At 34.2% G+C, this 24092-nt stretch overlaps 1 protein-coding gene across 1 annotated transcript in view; it reads left to right on the forward strand.

The window, feature by feature from the left end:
* The window catches only part of COL19A1 (collagen type XIX alpha 1 chain), a 349065-nt gene that overhangs the window by 185072 nt on the left and 139901 nt on the right, over positions 1–24092 (forward strand). Inside the window, exon 16 of the mRNA XM_086707174.1 lies at positions 11572–11625. Coding sequence (XP_086563300.1) covers positions 11572–11625 — 54 coding nt within the window. The remainder of the gene's footprint in view (positions 1–11571; positions 11626–24092) is intronic.

The raw sequence follows: 24092 nt of genomic DNA on the forward strand, positions 1-24092 counted from the left end.
TCTTACTTCCCTTCAGTCTATGCTGTTGAGTTTTCATTCCATTTCTTATAGAATGCTATTCTGTTTTACAACCACTTCTAGGTTTCCCAACAAAATATATTCTAAAGTTTAATATCCTCATATATCAAAAATGTCAAGGGTGATCCTGTCAGATCTTATAATTTGATAAGATGACCTGAAATCCCACTCATGGGCTAACATGATGCATATTTAAATAAATCTTATCCTCCAAATATTTCTTTGGAAGTGCAAGTAGAACATATTAAAAGCAGAATTGAATTTTGAGGTCAGATATATATGAGTTCAAATCTCAGGTCCCCTACTTATTTGCAATGTTACCTTTAGGAAGTTTGTTTTCTCATCTATAAGAAGGAAAAATTCTTTTTGTAGAGTTGTTAGAACTAAATTCAATTACTTATGTGAAGAATCTAGTGGAATTCCTGACACAAGAGCAAGTACTCAATAAATGTCAGTTCTCCATTCTTTTCCTAATTTGTTGTTGTGAGTGTGTGGAGGTCATCAAAAGATTTGTTGAAATGTTGATGAAGTGTTGCCCTAGGGCTTCTACCACTTGGTTCTGTGCAAATGTGAGAGTCTTTTTTATGTTGTTTGCTTTGTTCTTTTGTTCACCATTATTTCCTTGTTTGTTATAGCTTTATATTTGTACATTGGCTCTCAAATTATATTGATTTGTTCACATGATACACTACTCTTTTTTTAGTAACTCAGAGGTAACTTTCTGATTGCTCCATTTCACTGAAATATTAAGAAAACATTAATTGTAATTTACCTTCATGACAACTTTCTGGTGTTTGATTAGTAGTTTGAAAATTAAGGCATTTGTTCCTGGCTTTGAGAACATCACAGTTTTGTCATATGAAGAAAAAACATCATATTACAAACCCAGCAGATTGAAAAGTGACGTGGGAATAATATCCCGGGGGTGGGGGTCTATGTAATACATCTTATGTAATACATCTATGACTAATCTTATTAATGCGACTTGCACTGAAATGAAGTTACACTGACACAGCCTTAACTTATTCAGTATATAAAATAGATATAATTATATAGGGTAAATGTTTGACCCCCATTTCTAAAAGGTTGTGTTTAAAGAAATATTTGTATATAGATTGACTTGTTCATTGACCTGCAATATAATTTCCACAAAAATTGAGTTAACTTTTAGATATACTTAAGTCTCAGAATTTTAATATTTTCGAGGATGCCTTTTTTGTCAATATAAAAACTGTCAGCACACTTTGTCTCACTTAACATCCACAAAAAGCTAGTAAATAGACAATGCAGTTACTTTACCCATATAAAAAAAATTAGTAAATGTGGCCACACAAACAATTCCCATATTGAAATTCATATACATATATATTAATCCAGTTTTTAAAACTTGGGTAAGGATGTAAACAGAGTTTATATAAAAGAAAGAATAAAATGGCTCTTAAACATATAAAAATTTATCTAAATTCACTCACAATAAGAGAAATATAAATCAAAATGCCCCTGAGATATTAGTTTTCCCTTACAATATTGGCAGTGGTCTCAATTTCTTTGTATGTATATCCAGAAGTGGGATATCTGGATCATATGTAGTTACATTTTCAATTTTTCTAGTAACCTCTATACTGTTTTTCATAGCCACTGCACCATTTTACATTCCCACTAACAGGGTACATGTGTTCCAGTTTTTCCACATTCTTGCCAACATTTATGTTTTTTTTAAAGTAACCATCCTAACAAGTGTGAAGTGATATTTCATTGTGATTTTAACTTTTATTTCCCTGATGATTACTGATGTTGAATATCTTTTCATACGCCTATAACAAATAGCCAAGATACGGAAACAACCTAAATGTCAATTGATGGGTAAATGGACAAATACACGGTGTATATATACAATGAAATATTATTGAGCCTTTAAAAAAATGATATCCTGCCTCTTGCAACAACATGAAAGAACCTGAAGGATATTAGCTAAGTGAAATAAGTCAGTCACAGAAGGACAAATAATGTATGATTCCACTTATTTGAGGTATCTAACATAGTGAGACTCAGAAACAAAGAGTAGAGTGATAGTTGCCAGGAGCTGGGGGGAGAAATTACAGAGCTGTTGTTCAGTGCATGTAAAGTTTCAGATACACAAAATTAATAAGTTCTAGAGATCCACTGTACAATATTGTGCCTATAGTTAATACTGTATTATGCACTTAAAAATTGTTAAGAGAATAGACCTCATGTTAAATATTCTTACCAGCTCAGAGCCTGGAGCCTGCTTCAGATTCTGTGTCTCCTCTCCTCTGCCCCTCCCTGCTTGTGCTCTTTCTCTCTCTCTAAAATAAATCTCTCTATAAATAAACATTTATAAATAAATAAATAAATAATAAATAAATAAATACATAAATATTCTCACCACAATAAAAAGATTGGCAAAGGTCAAAAAGTTTGATAGTACAGTATGTGGGCAAAAGTGTGGAAAAACACTTACACGTTGTGAGGGAAATGTATGTGGATACAGTTTCTTGGAGGACAATTTGATGTTTATCAAATATTCAAATTTTAACTACAGATAGTCTCATTCATTTATGAAATTAATGTGTGTACAAGGCTATTTTTTCAGCATTGCTTGAAATAGTAAAATAATGAAACAATCTAGATGCCTAACCACAAGTGATTTGTTAATCGAGTTATAGTATTACTTTTATTTAAAAAATATAAAATTTTCACAATTTTATGACTATGTACACATCGGTATTTGTAGAGCCACATGGTGTACTTTTCTTTTATTGAATAGTTTTGTTGTGGTTTGTTTTGTTTTGTTTTCTGGTGTTTCTAATTATCTCTCTGTTTGCCCTGTAACTATCCTCCATGTTTTTATTTTTTTCTTTAATGTTTATTTTTTTATATTAGAGAGATAAAGAGAGACAGTGCATGAGTGGGGAAGGGGTAGAAATAGATGGAGACAGAATCTGAAACAGGTTCTAGGCTCCGAGCTGTCAACACAGAGCCCAATACAGGGCTTGAACTCACAATCCCTGAGATCATAACCTGAACCCAAGTCGGATGCTTAACCAACTGAGTCACCCTGGCACCCTTATCCTCCATATTTTTCAAATTCTGTCACTGAGTCTTTTATTTGGAAGAGTCCCATTAAGACCATTCTTGGCCACTAGCTTTCCATGAAAACTACAAAATTCTCATTCTGTGATGCCTTTTGTTTTTTTTTTTTTTTTTCTGGATTGATTCCAAATTTTCTTTACCATCATCTCCTTTTTTGGTTTTACTCTTTCATTTATGTGAATGCATCTTCAAGCGAATTATTAAGAAAATGTAAAAAGGGAGGTAAGTTTTCTGAGATTTCACAAGTCTAAAATTTTTTTATTCTACTTGCACACTTGATTGCTAGTTTATCTTGGTATTGAATTCTAGGTTGGAAATTATTTCGATCAGAATTATAAAGGTTTCACTTATTGTCTGATTAAAAATACGATGCATTATGAATTCTTCTTCTTCCTGGTTTCCTAAGAAGAGGTAAAGCAGGAGTACTGATATCTGATTAATACACCATTCTTCTCCTGAAACTCTTCATGCAAGGAAACAGAAGGGAAGGACATGTTTTCAATTCTCTTTCTGGTTGGGCAGAAACAACCTCTATCTGCTCCTTCCTCTGTGCCATGTGATACATGGTTAAACTTTGTGATCTATGAGGATATCTCTTGATGTATGATGATGAGGTACTTGACACTTTTCCATTAATGGAGCCTAGCTTCCAGACTATTGTCTTATATGAACTCTTAGTTATCAAAAGTTGAACATTGACTCTTCCATTGTCTTTACACTTACACTATTATGATCTTAATCATCCTGAGGGAAATGGATGCTCTTGGCAGAAAGGAGGAAGGCCAGTGAAAAGAAGTTAAACAGAGAAGTCGTCAATGTATGTTAGTAATATGTTTCTAAAATTTCTTTCTACACTATAGAGCATTTTCCCCCTCTTAAAAGTTTGGTGTTTACCACCTTAATCAGTTGTCATTTACATAGTCTGATACTGTATTAACCATCTTCACAGTTATCTGCATTAAATTCCTAGGTCTTTCATGTGATGTGTAAATATCTCTATATTGATTTATGTTTTAATCCCAAAATTACTAGATTAAGTTTCCTTCAGTCTTGTCACTTATGTTGCATCGCCCAAATGCAAAAGTTATTCATGATATTAAATTTGGTATTATGTTTGTATGATGTTGTCCATTCCCAGAAGTTACTGGAAGACACTTAAAAACAACCTATGTATAGATTTTTCCTTTTTCTGCAGGGAAACCATGTCTCCCATGTGGCCAGTGAATGACAAAGCCAATCCAAAAATACAGATTGTTATTATGATCAGATTCAACATTAACACTGAATCAATCATATTCTCGCTCACATAAATCATTAAGACAGATGATACAAATGGATTTGACAGACCATCAGCCTACTTGTCAACATAACCTTGAGATAACTGAAATTAAACCATTTCATTATTGGGTTAGGTCTGAAATAAAGCAAATTTACATAAAGTTTTTCATAGTCAAGTAATCTAAAAATATGAAATTAACAAAATATGAAAATATTTGTGACAAGTCAATTAAGGCAAGAATAATTACCAAATATGAAACTATATTATTTTATTTTTTTAAGTTTATTTACTTATTTTGAGAGAGAGCAAGTGAGCGAGCAAGGGAGGGGCAGAGAAAGAGGGAGAGGAGAAATCCAAGCAGGCTCCTTGCTGTCAGTGTGAAGCCTGAGGTGGGCCTCAATCCCACAAACTGCAAGGTCATAACCTGAGCCAATATCAAATGCTTAACTGACTGAGCCACCCAGATGCCCTGAAACTACATTGTTTTAAATGACATAAGCATTTTAAATAATTTGATTGGTTCTATTTCTTATTAATTAATGGTTTGTATAGATACTTTAATCTCTTCAGTTCATGTTGGTTTTTTTTCAAAAAGTACTTAATCCTCATCAATATGAGATAAATTAATAGAATTTATATTTCTTTCTCTAATGAAGAGCAACTCCTCCAAATAGAAGTAGAACATCTATTTTGCAAGTTTACCACATAAGAATTAAAAATAACTTGGATTATTTTGGTATCAAGTGGCATTTGTGTATGAAGAATATAAATTTTTAATTTGAATTTCGGTAGCTATGGTAATTAATATTCTCACCTCAGCAGAAGTACCAAGAGAAGTGTAAACAATCAGAATCTTTTCAGTCATTCAGCCATTCAGTGCCTACTAAATGCTGTGCTAGATAATATTCAAAGTGGAAAGGAACTGAGGATATATACAACTTACAAAGTAGAATATCTCATAATAGGGGCAAAAATCATTGTTAGAGGAAAGTTTATGGGTAGTACAGATGTCCCACCGCATTCCAGATTCACAGACTATAAATTCTGTTATTTGATTTATATTTCTAGTGTTCATGGCTGAATCAAGTTACTAAAAACCTGCTATTTCAGAATCTACATATAAAAAGAGATGTGAGGGGCACCTGGGTGGCTCAGTCGGTTGAGCGTCCGACTTTGGCTCAGGTCATAATCTCGCAGTCCATGAGTTCAAGCCCCGCCTCAGGCTCTGTGCTGACAGCTGAGAGCCTGGAGCCTCCTTCGGATTCTGTATCTCTCCCTCTCTTTGCCCCTCCCCTGTCTCTGTCTTTCTTTCAAAAATAAACATTAAAAAAAATAGATGTGATTTTTGGGGCACGTAGATGGCCCAGTTGGTTGAGTGTCAAACTCGATTTTTGGCTCAGGTCTTGATTTTGGTTCACGCTTCATGAGATCAAGCCCTGTGTCAGGCTCTGCACTGACAGCATGGAGCTTGCTTGTAATTCTCTCTCTCTGCCCCTTCCCTGCTCTCTCTCTCTCTCTCTCTCTCTGTCAAAATATTAAAAAAAAAAAATAAAAAGAGATGTGATTTCTCAGTTCAGAAAACATAGAAAAAGATTACTATTAAAATTTATCTCTGTAACCACATGGAGCAATCATAATTAATTGGCCTCATGTCCAAAATGCTGGCAAGGCTTTCCAATGAAATTGTTAAATTTTGAAAGCACTACAAATAACCTCTTTTTTAAATTGTTTAAGGTAAGATAAAACTGTCCATCCAAGTATGGAACCTGTTTACTATAACTGATAATGATGGAAATATTCCTGTCCATACAAATATTTTATAGTTTGTTTTTTTTTTCTAGTGACAGCTCTTCTTATTCTTCTCTTGTCAGTATTATTGGAAAGGTTTGTCAGCGCATTTTTTTTTTTTAGTGTATGAAAGAAATTCTATTTTTTTTTATTTCAAAGACATTTGTTTCCTAGTGTGTACTGACAACTGCTTATGATAAAATGTTAGGGTTTTTATATATAACATAAAATACCTTTTCTGAATACCTACACACCCTAAGGGAAATTCTTTCTTGTGTCATGACAATTTATGAAATGATGTAAAACTGGTCACTCCTTTAATTTATTAACATAAACATTCTTGAATTCCACTTCTCAGAACTAATATGAGAAAACCATTTCCCATGACTGGACTATATGTCTGTTACATTTACACTAATTTGCTTTTTGTTTTTTTGTTCTTATGTCTCCAGCTTATAAAATTTGTTCCCATTGTTCTCATATTAAAGGCATGAAATTTTCTATAAAGACGGATAAACTCTGTTTTCCATTTTAATTTTGTACACTCTATTTGAAAGACAGAAAATGCTCTCATGGTATTTTAAGAATCTATGAAGATTCTGCTTAATCTTATGTTTCAAGTCTATGAAGCATATCCTAAAGCAATAATCATAACAGTTAAGATACACTTACTTGCATAACATTTTTGTTGAAATACGTTTTAGGTATCATATATTCTGCAACATCCCTGGCAAGGGAGTGCGAATAATACTTCAAAATGAAACTTCCTTTTTTACTTCAGCTTCTTTCTTTGATTAAGAAGTCATGAATATATCTTGCCTCCTACACAAATGAAAATGTGTTTAAATGCAATTAATCTACCCTATTAACTCTACTAAACATTTACTGTATTTGTTAAACACTTCAAAATTCTGTTCTGAACCAGTTAATTCTAAGTAATTTCTCAGTTAAATATTTACATGGGCTTCCATAATGATAAGCTCTAGACTGTCTTAAATAGCAGATTGTCCAGAGAGAGCTATGTGAAATGTAACACACTATAATAGCTGTCCACTGGAACTTAAAATGATTTAGCTAGTTTGGACTATTTTTTACATAGTTTTAGTCTAGCTAAAAGAGGCAACAGCCTTATGAATTCCTTTCCCTGTCAACATTTTTAATGTCCAGGATTCCACTTAAAAAAAAAAAAAAAAGGAATTGGGCGCCTGGATGGCTTAGTCGGTTAAGTGTCCAACATCAGCTCAGGTCCTGATCTCAGGGTCAGGTTTGTGTGTTCGAGCCCCACATCGGGCTCTGTGCTGACACCTTGGAACCTGGAGCCTGCTTCAGATCCTGTGTCTCATTCTCTCTCTGCCCCTTCCCTGCTTGTGCTCTGTCTCTCAAAAATAAATAAATGTAAAAAAAATAAAATTAAAAAAAATAAAAGGAATGAATGCCTCTGTAGACATATGCAGATATTTACATCATGAATATCCTAAATACGTTCTTATACTTCTCTTTCAGAAAAGAAGCAAATCTTTATGTTCGTGAAAAATTAGGAATAATCCAGTTTATGGTTATTTTCAGAGCAGACTAAGATGAAAAAAGTATAAAAAATAAATTGGCATTACTCTTCAGCAAATAAAATCAAAGAAGAAAACAATGCACAGATTATACAAATATGCCATGTACACAAAGATACATAAAATGATTCTCTAATTTAAAAGTGGTTTAAATTATAAAATATCAAATAGTGGTTGAAGATTTAAATAAGTTCCATAATGGAGATGATATAAGAAGAGGTAAATAATTAATTCTTACATGAATTGTAAGGCCATTTTACTCTTAGACATCAGATCATTGAATTACTTTAGATGAGAAATACAGACAAGATAGAAAGTTATCCAATGTATTTAAGTTCAAGTTTTGAAAATAATTGTGATTAGATATCAACCAGAAATCTGTTTCCTATCACCACCACCCAGTATTCCATCCTGGTGTTTTCTTCCTGATGGTGCAATTTACTAAGTATATATTGAGTCTCTTCTATAAGTGTGGTAGAGGATAGAAAACAAATGATGCTCTGTCCTCTAGGACTCATAGTCAAATAAGAGTAAGTAAAGTACACACATAATGGCATTTACAAGGCCAGAGAAAGAAAGAATTGGGCAAAAGTTCTGAGACAAATGGTGAGCTCCACCCAAGTTTAAGTAGGCTGGAGCTTAGATATATCTATAATTTTCAATAGTAAGTGATCAGCAAATTCACTGTTTGATTTTACTAAATGAACGGAGTAGTAAACTGGATAATTGCAAATAGTGAATCATCCCCAAATTTTAATTTCTTATTGGGGAAGAAATATAATTTTTTTTATACTTGATTGACCTATGTTTTACTAATGACAATACTGATATTATTTTTCTTCATTAATATCAACTACTTTCAATAAAGACAGCCCCCAAATATTCTGAATATTAATGTAATGTGGCTAGGATTAAAAATTGGTCATGGATAATCCAAATAGTGAATAATCCATTGAAGATTAAAAATAATTCCCTAACTTTTCATCAAAAACCTATCTGGGTTCTAGACTTAGCAAATATAGGGTGGGGGTGGGGCATGGGATTCAGAATCATGAACATTCAGGAGGCATACTAGTGAGCTTATGTGTGAGTGTACCATTTGGACTTTGCACACAAAAGGGTCTCATAAATATTTTTGAATCCATTCCAAATCAAGTTTAATATTTTTGCATTTTTGTAGGCTTTTGTTATACAATTTCTCCAACGAAAAGGGAATGCAATTTTGATTACATGTAGACTTAATTGTACTCCCTTGATGAATATTTGGTGTATGTTTTAGTATCTCATGTTGAAAAACACTGAAAGAGCTGTCAACATTTGTATAGATATCAAAAATGTTGTATATAAGTTTGACTATTCATGAAATTATAATAGTTTCCTAAGGGTAAAAGCAAGGAGTTTAATCTAAAGCCAAGATTGTGTCGTTCTTATAAAAAGATGACACAACTCCCTGTAATTACATTGTAATTAATACTTGGTATATTTGGATTTCAGAGGTTGTTTTGCTTATGCACATTATAAATTTGCCATCCTTAAGTTGGCCTAATTAGCCAGCTTTCCTCTGTTATATATCTTTTGGCAGGTATTTTTTGTAAAAAATCAAACAGAACTGATCACTTTTTTCATTCCTTGTTTTTTATTCCTCCCTAAATCAATAAAACATAGGCTTTATATGTCCCTATGATATTAAATTGTTCCAAGAATAAATAAAAGAAATGAAAGTAATAAATACATACTTTTTACTAGTGTTTTGTTTGGAAGGAATCAGAAAGATTTGAGGAAACACTGAGGATTTGTGATACATGCAGAATTTTTTGTATTAATGCTTTTTGAAAATGAGTTACAGTAATTTATATTAAATACTGACAACTTTAATCAAATGAGAGCTATCTGAATGAAAAATTACAACATGTTTATAACTTTTTTATTTCAAATAAAATTAGATGGTGAAATTATGCACATTATGACATTCATTAAAACTTAAGTTTCTTCTGTAAAAAAATGAATATACATATAATAAATAATTATAGGTCATTACAAGCACATCTGATGTTTTAGTTTAAAATTAACCACAGCTTTTAAAGAAAAAAGGTCATAATGTACAAATGTATCATAATTTTTTTAAAATTAGGTAACAAATCGGTTTCTTCTGGAATGGTGGTAAATTCAGATTTGTTTGAATATGAATTACTAGATTTCTCATTTATTCCAAACCATTTAAGCATTATATGTATGATAGGTTAATCATTAATATTTGTAAAATCCTTTGAAAATTGTTGGATTTACCCAAAAACTTATTAAAGTACATTGATTTCCCACTATAAATTTTTTCATTCAGACATTAATAGGCACATAGTATTGAATAAGACACAGATTCTACTTGTTATCCTTAGAGCTTGGTGAATTCATTACCTGAGCAATCATTTAAATGAACTTATGATAAGGAGTTTAAAGGACAAGTATAAGGCACTTTAGGACTGATGAACCAGGACATTCATCCCATCCTGTGGAAAGTCAGAGAAGGTCAGGTGTTTTCTTAAGATCAGTTTGGCTGTGACGTGGAGGTTGGGGAGGTTGGTGTCTGGTTCAACTGAGAAGTTCTTACAGATGAGCAAGCAAGAAGTAATCATTGGAGCTGTTGTGATGTAAAGAAATAGATGGTTCCAAATATACTTTGGAGATGCACCAACCAGACTTGGTAATTGGATATGAAAGAGAGATTTGAGAGAGGAAAGTGTGGAGGTTGAGCTCTAGATTTTTGGCATGAGCACTAGCAGAGTGTTGTGTGGATTTACTGAGTTGGGGAATGCTGGAAGAGAATCCAGTTTGGGAGAGAGGGTCCCAAGTTCAGTGTCTGATGTGCTGTTTCAGATGCCTGTGAGATATTAGAGTGAGTATCAAAAACAGGCAGTTGGATATGTGAATATGCAGCTCAGAAAATAACCTAGATTATAAACCTTGGAGTCACTGGCCTAGAATATTCAAAGCCCTCAGTACATGAGATCATGGGGAGGTAATGAGCACTGAGAAGAAAATAAGCCTAAACTCTCATGTTTAAAAGATGGAATGGGGAAGAAGGAAGCATCAGGAGAGCTAAGAAGAAACTTTAAAAGAGGCAATAATTACTGACAATTTTAAAAAATAGCCATATGATCATTTTGAGTTTCATGTTGAGTAAGAATTCTCGTATAAAAGTAACTGACAATCAGGAGACTTAATTGGCAGATTAACAGCACCTGGGATTTCCTGGGCCTTTTTTATAACCTGAAAAAAAGATTATTTTTCTGCCTCTTGATAAGCTGTGAGAAAGTGTTAAATAATGTCTGTGATACTAAAAATTAAATGCTATGAAGAGACATATGTTGAAGCCAACATCATAACCATGTGTTTTCTCAGAGGATACTTACAGAGCTACTCTCAACGAAAAGTGTGGCTGTATTTATAGAGTTCAAATATAGAAAGAGACTTTTTTTCCCTGCTTGAAAATATTGTTACTACTTATTTATGGTAGTTCGGTGAAACATAGTTCTGACCATATGGGAGTCTTTATTGAAGTGAACACTGGTCTCACACCTGATTTGGAATCGCCTTTTTTTTTTCTTTTCTGAAGTTAACTCCAAAGATAAGCCAGTCGCCGAAGAACTTACCATTTTTAATATATTACAGAGTCTAACTTTGGAAAAACTCAAATCATTTAAAAAGATTTGCTTAATCAATAAAGTAGGTATTAATTTTCACAGCATGCTTTGTGAGGCAACTGTACTTGAAACCGTCTATTAACATGTGTTCTTCACCCCCACCCCACACCAGGGTTCCCTGGGGATACAAGGCCCACAAGGTCCACCTGGAAAAGAAGGTCAGAGGGTAAGTAAACTTGGAACAACTGGCAGCCATTACTGTCTCAGGGCTCACTTATTTCCTAACATTAATAAAAATAAACCCAAAATATAGCAAGCAGATGGGCCTAAGAAGAGTATTAACTATCCAAAGGCTGAAATTTGAGATTTTGACAGAGCCTTTACAATCCAGAAAGTTCTATATATTTTTAAGATTGGCAGCACAAATGTAGAGACATAGTTTAGGTGAAATGAATGAACCGTAATTTGATCTAGGACACGTTGGTCATACTTTGGAGTTTTGAGTTAAGCTGATGTTTGCAGAGTTAAGTTGACGAGTATCTTTGTGGAGTTCCAGCCTATTCATGAATTCTGTGAGGATTGTGGATATTAACTACAGTCTTTAGCCGAATTAAATTATTGACATTAGTGATGCATTGTAATTCTTCTTTCATTACTGTTTACTGCCTTTGAGATAAAATGTGTAGTAAGTGAATTAATTGTACTTGAAATAGTTAGTCTTATCTTCCTCCAGTAAAGGGACCCCCTGCAGTGATAATGGGTCAGGCCCAGTTGAATATTTTCAGCAGTGGGATACCCCATTCTTATGGCTTATTGTTATTACCATTTTCAAATCATTTTAAAGTCTCAAAACATTTTATGTGTGCTTGCTCATACAATTATTATTATTAACTTTGTTACCTTATTTATGAGGATTGTATGACTCAGAGAGTTTAGGTGACTTGCCTAAAGTCAAAGAGCTAATAAAAAGTAGAACCAGGACTGGATTTGGGGGCTTTTGATTCTAAATCCCATGTTCTCTTTTACTGTCCCAGCATATTAACCCCAAATCTCTTTTTTAGTCATTTTTTGTTATTTCCAGTCTGCCCTCTGGCAAATAAGTCATTTGCCTCAAGTATTAGAGTCCTTCAAATATTTGGGAACCAGTGGTATATTTTACCAAGGTTTAGCTTTTATCAGGTCAATAAAATCCCATTTCTCTTAACTCTTTCTTTTATGTGGATTCCTAACTCCTAACACACTGATAATAATTCCCAGAAAATACTCATGGACTTTCTGGATATATCAGGAATGGGACTGAACTTGTGTGGTCTTATTTAGGGCAGAGCAAAATGTGGCAAGTATGCCCAGTACTATTGACCATATACTTCTACTGGAGTTTAAGATTGAGACGATGCTTCTGTGTATTTTTTTTAAAACTAACTCCTTCTACTAGAGTGGCTTTGTTCCTTTGTTTTTGTTTTTTATATTTTTTGGTGGGACAATTAAGATTTGATTTGGGAAAAAAATCAAAATTAAAAAATTCTGTGTCTATATTTTATGCCCAATGGCTAGTTTAGTAAACACAAAAAGGCTTATTAGTAAATTTTGATGGCTAAGAAAATAAAAGGACAACTTTTGTGAGTAATGGCTAAGATTTATGGGTTACCTATAATGTGCTAAATGTTTTATCTTATTTCATTATTTATTTCTCACAATAGCTCTAGGAAGTATAAAATGCTATCATCCTTATAGAGAAACTAAGGTTTTAAACAACTCAGATAGGATACATGGCTAATAAGTGGAATTATGCTCATATTTAAAAATTATTTATAAAGTAGCATACTTGAGTTCTACTCCCAACACCTATATATACAATTATAGTTTCCCCTTCGGATCTCCAGCCCCTCTCTATTCAGGCGTTCATTAATCCATCTGATGAAAGTTTTAAGTAGTCCTAGGGAGAAAAATAAAAAATTATTTCTCTAGATCTGGGCTTTTGCATCTGCCTTAAGCGTTTAAAACCACTGGGAGCAGAGGGCTAAATGAAATGACCTTGTGAAGTTAATTTTTAAGCTTCTTTTTCTGTTTTCTCACATAATGGCCAAGATGTCTAATTGCATCTAGGACCATGTTTCTGAGTTATTTTCTATGTTCAGTATCCAGGGGACATTTTCCTTCTAACCTCTCTCCTTTCTTGGAAACTGAGTGATAAATTATACCCCCCTAGTTAATATCCAGAATATATAGGAACTCAAGCACCTCAACAGCAAACCCCTAGTAACACAATTTAAAAATGGGCAAAGAACCTGACTTAGACATTTCTCAAAATAAGACATACAAATGGCCAACATGTACATTAAAAGTTGCCAAATATCACTAATAATCAGGGAATGCAAATCAAACCATAACGAGCTATCACCTCACACCTGTCAGAATGGCTATTATCAGAAACACAAGAGATAAGAAGTGTTGGTAAGGATGCAGAGAAAAGGGAATCCTAGTGCACTGTTGGTAGGAATGTAAATTGGGACAGCCACCGTAGAAAAGAGCATGGAGGTTTCTTAAAATTAAAAATAGAACTACCTAATGACCCAGCAATTACACTTCTGGGTATCTATCCAAAGGAAATAAAACCAGCAATTCAAGGAAATATTTGCACTCCCATGATATGCAAACAACTTAAACATGTGTTGACAGGTGAATGGATAAAGAAAATGTGATCACACACACACACACACACACACACACACACGTGTGCACATAATGGAATATTATTCAGTCTTTAAAAAGGAGGAAATCCTGTCATTTGTAATAACATGGATGCATATGGAGGACATTATGCTAAGTGAGTTAAGCCAGATATAAGGAAGGACAAATACTGCATGTTCTCACTTATATGTCTAAATCCAAAAATGTCAGATTCATATAAACAGAGGTAGAATGGTGGTTACCAGAGGCTAGGATGAGGGAGCTAGGGGAGATGTTGGTCAAAGTGTATAGCTTTAGTTATGCAAGATAAATAACTTCTAGAGATCTAATGTACAACAAAGAGACTATAATTAATATTGTATACTTGAAATTTGCTAAAAGGTTAGATCTTATGTGTTTTTACCACAAGAAAAAAAAAGGGTAATTATCTGTGAGGTGATGGATATGTTAATTAGCTTAATTGTGGCGAATAGTTCACAATGTAGATCAGATCATCAAGTTGTATGCCTTAACTATATATAATTTTCCAACTGTAGCTCAATGAAGTAGAAAAATAATAAGCAGATTTAGTTTCAATACCCAAAAATGTATACTCTGTAGGTTGTTTGAAATGGAAATTATGGAGCTAGGTGGGTGAGGTGAGGTCTAAGGCATTATGTCTGAATTATTCTTCCCATGGCAGAGTTGTCTGTGTGCATGGTAAGTACATTTGACATGAGATCCATCTTCTTAACAAATTTTTAATTGGACAGTGATATCGCACTTTTGATTTATACAAACATGTGGTCAGTTTGAAGTTCCCTCTCTTTTATTTTAATGAAAACCTATGCCAAGTCAGATTTTCATCCATCCTGTTGTTGTTCAGTTGCCTTTTTCAATTGCAGAGTAGGAATTGATCTTTGTCCTTATTACATTTTATCTTCTGAATTTTGGTCTCGAATGTCATTCTATTAGTTTTCTTTCCAGTGAAATAGCTCCCAGCTTTATATCACCTTAAAATTTGATAAACCTATCCTCTAAGTCTTCATGCAAATCTTTAATAAATCCTGAACAGAACAGAAGCTGACAAGTTCACATAACACCAGCAATGGCTGCCATCTTGATTATCATTGATGTTCTTGTGGCATGATAATTAAATCATGTACAAATACATTCAACTCTACCTCTTTCCCACCCACAATTCTTAATTTGGCTTGTAAGATAATTATGAGAGCTTTTGTCAGATACTTGCTGAAATGAAAAAAAAATATTCAAATGAGGCTTTTAAAAAATAATAATGCTTCAAATTAAAATTGTACCCTATCAAAGCTTACATTTCAGAGGAAGGTGTGTTAAAGAATAAATTAAACTTATGTATTCTTTGTGATAATTATGGAGGAACATATTCAAATTATAAAGTTCAATCACTACCTTATGCAAATTCACTCCATTTATAAATATGTATAGTCCCAATAACTTAATATTACTTTTCTTTTATCTTCTATCAAGAGTAACGTGTCAGAAACTGAAGAATGTAATAGAATTTTATGGATACCGTTAGGCATGGCTTGTCATTATTACTGCTGCCTTTCACAAGTGCCGTATTTATTGAGGAAAATAGCTGGAACAGATATTGGCATTATCCACATTTACAAATTATTATTTCCAAATACACTCCACAAGTTACGCTGCTTTGAAGCTACTTAAAATGGAAGCAAATTAAAGAAATGACCATTCTTACGTATTTGCAGTTAGGTCCATCTTAGTGCTACCATTTCTTCTCTGTTCAAGAGTTAGGTAGCACTCAGCTCTTTTAGAGATACTAATGTACTTGTGTGTGTATGTGTGTGTATGCATACACACATACTTACATACACATGTTCTACAAACAGAGACCATTTTCCCACTTCACTGATGCTTGCAATAGAAAACAACAGAAAAATCTATGAATTTAAATTTATTTTTTGATGATGCTTTGTCAACAAAACTCTTCTATTTTGCTTATGGGTGTTTGACCAGGAAGGAATTGGCTGTCATTAAGTTAATTGCAATGGCATATAAAATTTGTGGCCAGTCTTATACAATTTACTTTTGGGCATAAATGTCTTTAATGAAAGTAGAACATTTAATTTTTTTTTTTTTTAATTTTTTTTCCAACGTTTATTTATTTTTGGGACAGAGAGAGACAGAGCATGAATGGGGGAGGGGCAGAGAGAGAGGGAGACACAGAATCGGAAACAGGCTCCAGGCTCTGAGCCATCAGCCCAGAGCCTGACGCGGGGCTCGAACTCACGGACCGCGAGATCGTGACCTGGCTGAAGTCGGACGCTTAACCGACTGCGCCACCCAGGCGCCCCTAGAACATTTAATTTTAAACAAATAATTGACTTGTTGGTTTTCCTAATGGTTAAATAGCTAATAGCTTCTACTCTACCAATATCTCACAGTTATCGTTAGTTTCAAATATAGATGTCACATACTTTGAAAAATATCAAACATCATTGAAACATGTTAATATTACTATTATTATTTTTATTAAACCATACAGATTCTGATTGATAAATTCCTTTTCTTTTTCTCTTTAACCCTTTGTGTACGGTTTTCTGTAAGCACAATAAGAACACTAGTTTCTCTCCAAGTACCACACCAAAATTCTGTTTCAAATGTTTATTAATTCATTTTAATCTTTTCACTGTCTTTTAAGCTGCTAAATCTTAGATTATGAAGTGTTCATTTAATAAAATATAGTCGCAGGATGCTTCTTGTACTTAAAAGCTTCTCTTAACCTCAGCAATGTTTGGTGGCAATATATATCTGAGATTTATAGTTTTTTTTTTCTTAACCTACTGAGTTTCTTCTTTGAATCTGTCATATGCCATTATATATCTATTTTTTACTTTGTAATCTTTATGAAGTCTTAGAAGTAAAAAATTTGGCTGCCACATTTTTAAGTCTCACATCCTTTATAGATTAACACAATTTAAAAAATTCAACTAATGCTTAGCATTGACCCTAAACCTAAGATGACAGTATGTCAGAGAGAAGTAAGGGAGAACAGCATGGAGGCCAAGAGGATGTTCAGCCCTGGTGAGGTCAGAGAAGGGCCAGGATAGGGTACCAGAATACTGCAGGGCCAAAAAGTCAACAGAAGAGCATTTCAGAATGCATGCAAGGTTGAATAGGATTAAAATTTGGAACAAAGTCAGAGGAAAGATGTTGGATAAAAGAAGAGGTGGCTGGAATTGGTGCCAGCTGAGAGAGAAGTTTCAGTTGAATAATTGAGAGAGCGTTAGAAATAAAAATTGCAAGAAGGGTGTAAAAGGGGGTGAATTTTGAGGAAGGAGAGGCACCAATAGGGAATCCGATAGAGAGATAAAGACAAGAACTGAATGGAAGCCCAGAAAAGTATCTCAGTGAAGAATATTTCAGACAACTAAGCATGTTTATAGAAGTTCACATGATATATCTCAAAAGAACTCACATTTATAAAAATTCCCTTTAAGATGTAGATTCCTACAGAATTTCCTAATATTCTTAATAGCACCTCCCAAAACATGAAAAATTACTGTTTTAATGTAACCTTGGATTTTTCCATTTTAATCACATTAAGTGCATGTCTGAATAGTCATCTCACGATTGGCATGAAACTACCATGGACTTTTTTAAAGAAATCACTCTAGGTCTCTGAAAAAAACATTTTGTTGGTGAGTCAGCTAGTTGCTGCCCCAAATAGAGGTTGTTTGGTTGGACCAAGATGACACCTCACTCTTTCATTTTTTATTGCTGGGTTCTAATTTTGAGCCTGAACAGAAATTTTATGGTAAAAAAAAATTTTTTTTTTTAGGGTAGCTTATTCCACAGTGCTAATTTCAGAGCCATAGAATTACCTCATAGTTCCAATGATGTGAGTTCAGGGCCTGGTAGAAACCACTAACAATAGTCTGTAGTTGAGATTAAATTATTTTACATGGGCTTGAATTTTAGGGAGGAGCCTTATAGAGAAAAGAATGAATAATGATGAATTTTCAGCTTCAGAAAGTAATTTAGTTGCACACGAAGATGAGAGAGAAATATAAGATTGTCTTCTAATCTCTATGTATTGAAACTGACACTGACCTTTAAAATGTACAATGAGTGTATCCATAATTCTGCTCACTCACTAATGCTATTGCTGGTTTCCTTGTACCAAGAATTTGAATTGCTATAAGGAAAAAGTCAACTTTTTTTAAAATAATTGTTTTAATTCTGGTCCTAGGTAGAACATAAATATAGGGGAGAAAATCACCTTTTTTGGCTTGGATCCATTTATAAATAAGTAAATATACATATTGTAAATAACATCTTAGAGGTTCTGCATTCTACAACTAATGTTTCATGTTTGTTGCACATGTTTTAAACTTCCTGGCTATACAAATGACATCTTTTTCCATTTACTTACTGTGAAATTTCTTAAGGATATCTTCTTAAGGATTACCTTGAGAGTTTCCAAGAAATACCATTTTAGATCCTATATGACATTTTTAGATGCGTAACTGGGAAATTGTATACCTAGGGGTTCCAAGGGCTATGTAACTTTTCCCCAACATCTTACTCGGATGTACAAAACCAAATATGAAACTTAGAGGATAAAAATGATCAAAATTACATTTATCCTTGCATTTCTTATATTTTAAATTTATTTATTTTGAGAGAGAAAGAGACAGAGAATGCTAGCAGGGGAGGTGGGGAGAGAGAGAGAGTGAATCCCAACAAGGCTGTCAACACAGAGCCCGACTCAGGGCTTGAACTCATGACATGCTCACAAACCATGTTCATTGACCATGAGATCGTGACCTGAGCCAAAATCAAGAGTCAGAACTTAACCAACTAAGCCACTCAGGCAACCCTATCCCTGTGTTTCTATTTGCAGAGCTCCAGAGCAGACTTTGGGGAACCATCACCATTGTTTCAGTACCTGATACTACTCTCTGTGTCATTATTTGTTGTCTTTCTAGAAACTCACTTACCATTTAGAATTATCTAGTTATCCCCTATTTACCTATAAGGCTATTAAAATTAATATCTATAGGAGGTCAATATTATATAATTGAGAAAACTCTTAACTGAGTTAAAATAGCCACCTAGAGAGAAAAATATATACTGTAATACAAATTCTACCATATAAAAATCGTATGATGGTTTGCTTTCATTTATATTCTTTTGGTCTGAAGTACCATTTCTACTAGGAATATAAAGCATTCAAACATTATAAATATCTGTATCTTTATATATCTTTTGTACAGATTTTGTACATTTATAATCTGACTTTATTCAGTTCTTTTTTATGTGCTTTGAGTGTTATATGTTATATGTGTGTATAAATAAGTAAATATAAGTCATCTATATGCTTTCATCATTTTATACCCTATTTCAGAGATTAAGTGGGAAATCAGTATAGAGTATACTAGGATAGTAGTCTTCTTACCTTTATTATATGATACATTTCTAGTAGCAAAAGTGTATCATTTATTACTTTGCATATTAATTTCCTCTGCTTGTCCTGACTGATGAAGTCCCAATAGCATGTAACTTCATCAACTGATCATATAGTAAGGTATGATTTAGTGCTTGTGAGATTTTCTAATATTGTCCGTTAGAAGCTCCTCAAGATACAGAATCAGAATTTCAGAGAACTTTGATAAAGAAGTTCAAGGAATGACATTGGTTTGTTTTACCTGAAAATTTGTACTTCACAATTTTCTCCCAGTGTTGTGCCACTCAGATATTCCTGCTTACTCCAGTTTGGTTTGGTGTCCACCAAAACTGCATCAAATGTAGTTGCTGAAGCAGTGGAGTAAGGCAGGAAGAAGAGAAAGAGGCTAACATATGTTAATGTCAAACAAATGCTTACAAAGAGGTAGTTGTGTAGCACGGACAGGACTCTTCTACTTTTGCCTCACACTCTGACTAGTAGGAAAGATAAAGAAACAAGACTTTGGGAGACTTCTAGCTCAGTCTTATTAGAAACAGGTGAAAAAAGACATAGTATGAGATGTAGCCCAGACATTATGAGAACAGTCCACCCCTTAGATCAGTATCACAGCTAGTTAATGACAGTAATGGACAATGGTCCATTGTGGTAAACTTCACTCTAATTAATGAGTCTCTACAGTGCACTTGAAGCAGAAGATTTCACAAAGTGCTCTAGGACAGCTATAACAAGAAAAAGAGATTGTAACCAACGGTTTAATTCCAGTAATACTCATATAGGTCGTTAAACCACAGCAAGCTGAGGTCCTTATTCATTTAAATAAAGGGCCAAATGACACCATTTTTATTGTAACAGAATAGCTTTATCAGCTGTTATTTGGATTAATAAAGAGAAATGTTTCATATTTTGTAAACAGAGTGCTGATTCTGAATGGCTTATTTATTTATGTGAATACACCCAAGAACTGGTCTCTGCTGCATAAGTAGCCTGACAACTTATGGGGCCTCCTTTAAACTGGAGACACATCTCCCTGAGGCCCATAGAGACAGGGAGCTGCTTCAGTGTATGGGCCTGGGGGCCATTTCAGGGACATCCAGTTGTCAGATTTTAGAGCTGAAAGGGAACAATGGTGTTATTCCAGTCCACCAGATAATGAAACTGATGTCCAGAAACATTCAATAATTCTTCAAGACTTCAGGCCATTAATCTCTTTATTCCGTATAATAAGAAGCCCTTACTGTCTGTTTTGTTGTTCCAATCCAAAACCCGGATTTCCATGTCTTTAAAATGGAGAATATTGAGAATTTGACCAAAGCCATGTATTTTTCTCATTAAGGCCACACATTATAAGGGACAACTGTAGAGAGGTAAGTTGGTCCTTTTCTGGTCTCCACACATTGTAAAGAGTACACATTTTGTGCCTGTGCCCTGTTTATCCTGCACCAACAGCTGGGAACAAGCACTGGCTGCTCAGTGGGGATCTGGGGAACAGAGCTGTTCTGTTTCCAGCTGTGGGACTGGATTAACTTGTGACTTCGGGCAAATCGTTCAAGATTCTAATCTAAATTTATCTGTTTCATCACAATTTAGCCCTCAGGTATGTTCTGAGATTAAGTCAGGAGCACTTTGAATGCAGTATAGTGACAGGTGTTCTATGAAAGAATCTTATAAATATTAACTACTTAGTCATAGAAACACTTAAAGAGAATGGAAAAGGAGAAGGCGCTTTCCTCCAAAGTGACAGTATGCTAATATTCCTGCATCAGTATTGTTCAGAACATCACACTGAATGTGTTAGTAGCCATTTGGTACATTTACCACTGGGAATGTCAAGTACAGAGTTATTTATCCATTTGGCATGCAGTGAATATATATGAAGGCAACTGCCAAAACCAAGAATTAATCACAAGTTATTAATCAATTTGGAAAATATAAACATATAAGTTTCAGAAAGGCAAAACACTTGGAACATGAAACATTTTTATGGCCTAATGACTTTGAAAGCCAGCATTATGTTTATATAAACAATACAAGACCTCAACTTTGTAAAACTCAAAATACTATTTTGAGTTACCTTAGGTGATAGCACAGATTCTGAAACCAAGCTTAATTTTATAGCACTTTAGTTTTCTCAGTATGTTATGTTTCACTTTTCAGGGGAGCAGTAGAGACATTGCAAAATAAATGTGATGCAACAATTCTAAGAAAGTTGGAAATTTCTCTTTTATGGAATATAAGCAAATGGTACAGTACTCTTATTTCTAAATATCTGGCATAACAGTATTCAGAGTAGTTCTTGAATTTTCTAGAGATAACTTAGAACTGACTTTTCCTAATTTTCCTTAAAAACCAGTAAACTTGTACTTGGGTATTTTTTTCACGAATAGTTATAGATACATTTGACATCTATTTGACATTTTTAACTTGTTCAGCGAATCACATACATGCAATGTACATGTATATATCTGTGTTTTTATTGTACTTTTAAAATTCGTAACAGTACACAACATATGCTGTGACCACTATGTTGTTATTTGTCATTTGTAATTCAAAAATAACTAAACTATGCACACCTGAACACTAGCAAGGAGCATTTTTAGTATTTTCAATGTCAGAGATACTAAGGGACCATGAAAAAGAATATCTAAAAGTACATTTAATGCCTCATATGCACATAAAATTCAGCAATATAAACACACACCATTTATATGCATTCAATAATAATAATATTTTATTCATTAATAATGCCACTTAAGAACATTAACTCCAGGGCGCCTGGGTAGTTCGGTCAGTTAAGTGTCTGACTCTTGATTTCAGCTCAGGTCATGATCTCACAATTTGTGGGATTGAACCCTGCGTCAGGCTCTGTGTTGACAGTGTGGAGCCTGCTTAGGATTCTCTCTGTCTGTCTCTCTGCCCCTCCCCTGCACGTACTTACTCCCTCTCTCTCATTCTCAAAATAAATACATTTTTAAAAACTTAAAAAAAAATAGCATTAACCCCAGAAAATATCATGAAAAGAGCAAAATACCATCAAAGAAAACAGTGCCATACTTTCTGCCATACTGAAGCCTGTCACTGCACACTCTCCATTGGCCATGTGTTTTATACAATGTTCCACACCTTTTCAAAAAACACTTTAATAGCATGCATTTAAATCATGTTTAAATTTAAATTAAACACTTCAATTGTGTACTTATTCTATCATGTTTATAGTTTATCTTTAAGAGAATTTGAAGGTCTTATAAATACAGCCTAACCAAAATCTGTACACTGAGAGGAAAAGACAAGAGCTAATTAACAAAAAGTTAGAAAAGGAAGAAAATAGTGAGAATGCCTATTTTGAGAGAAGCAACTGCATTTTGAACGAAAACCTCTCTGAGAAATCTGAAAGCCTATTTTATTTACTCAAGAAACATTCGAGTGCCTGTTTTATGTGAGGTACCATGGAAGTTGACTTCAGTCAGGTTTCCCTAAAAGGAGAATCTAAGATGGAGTTCTTGTGTAACTGATTTTCAGAAGAGACCTGTAAGAGTGAGGGAAGCGGAAAAAGGAAGAAGAAGACCACAGGCAAAAATGTGATTTCAGAAGTCTACTCTTAGCCAGACCCCGCCAGGTATCCTGGAGCCCAGAGAATTTATCCCTACATTCGAGTATGGGGTGAGGCTTGGATACCCACCGACCACACTAGGTGGGGAGAGGGGCAGGAACTTCTGAGGTACCTCCAGGCAAGGCAGTTCCTGTAGACTAAGGCAAACCTCTGGAGAAGAGCACAGACTGAAGCCATTAGCAGCCAGCATCCGTGGTATCTGGGCACCAAGTCTGCCACCACCTACATCTGTACCAGAGGTGGAGTAAACATCATCCTTAACATTACCAGTGCAGGGCCCTTCATGGTTTTTGAGGAGAAAGGAAGACATGATGAAAATGCTGATTAATAATAACCTCACCATGAGAGAGAGACAGATAGAGAGTGTGAATGTGTGTGTTTTATATTGGAGCAAGTGATAGAACTATTTTTTTAGTCTGATCAATAAGTAATAAAAGGCTAAACTCAGGTGATGCTTATAAAAATAATGTGAAATGACCAGATGGGACAGATATCAAAGAAACAGAATGAGCAGAGACAAGGCAATAGAATTAAGTATCAAAAGTGGTGACTAAAGTATCAAATCTGAAATGGTGATAGTGCCATTAACCAAAGTAGAAAATACTAGAGGAAAACATTTTTTTGGAGATAAGTCAGTGTCAAGCCTACAGCATTAGAGTAGCCAAAAGGATCTGCAAATGGAAATGTACCAGCTCCTTAAAACCTGGATTGAGATCATAAGGAAGAAGACGGAGTTTTCTGTTAAGAAGTCATCGGTTTATAGGTGATAACTGAAACCACCAGACTAGATAGGATGGCCAAGGGAGAGACTGTAGCAAGAAAAGAACTGAGGACAGAACCTTGAAATTAAGGTAAATTTAAATATAGGGGTGAGTGGAGGTGAATGAGAAAGTTAAAAGTACATTTGACCCTTGAACAACATGGGTTTGAACTGTGCAGGTCC

This window comes from Puma concolor, chromosome B2 (genome assembly GCF_028749965.1).
Source record: "Puma concolor isolate L17-30 chromosome B2, mPumCon1.1.hap2, whole genome shotgun sequence".
In the NCBI taxonomy this organism is placed as follows: Eukaryota; Metazoa; Chordata; class Mammalia; order Carnivora; family Felidae; genus Puma; species Puma concolor.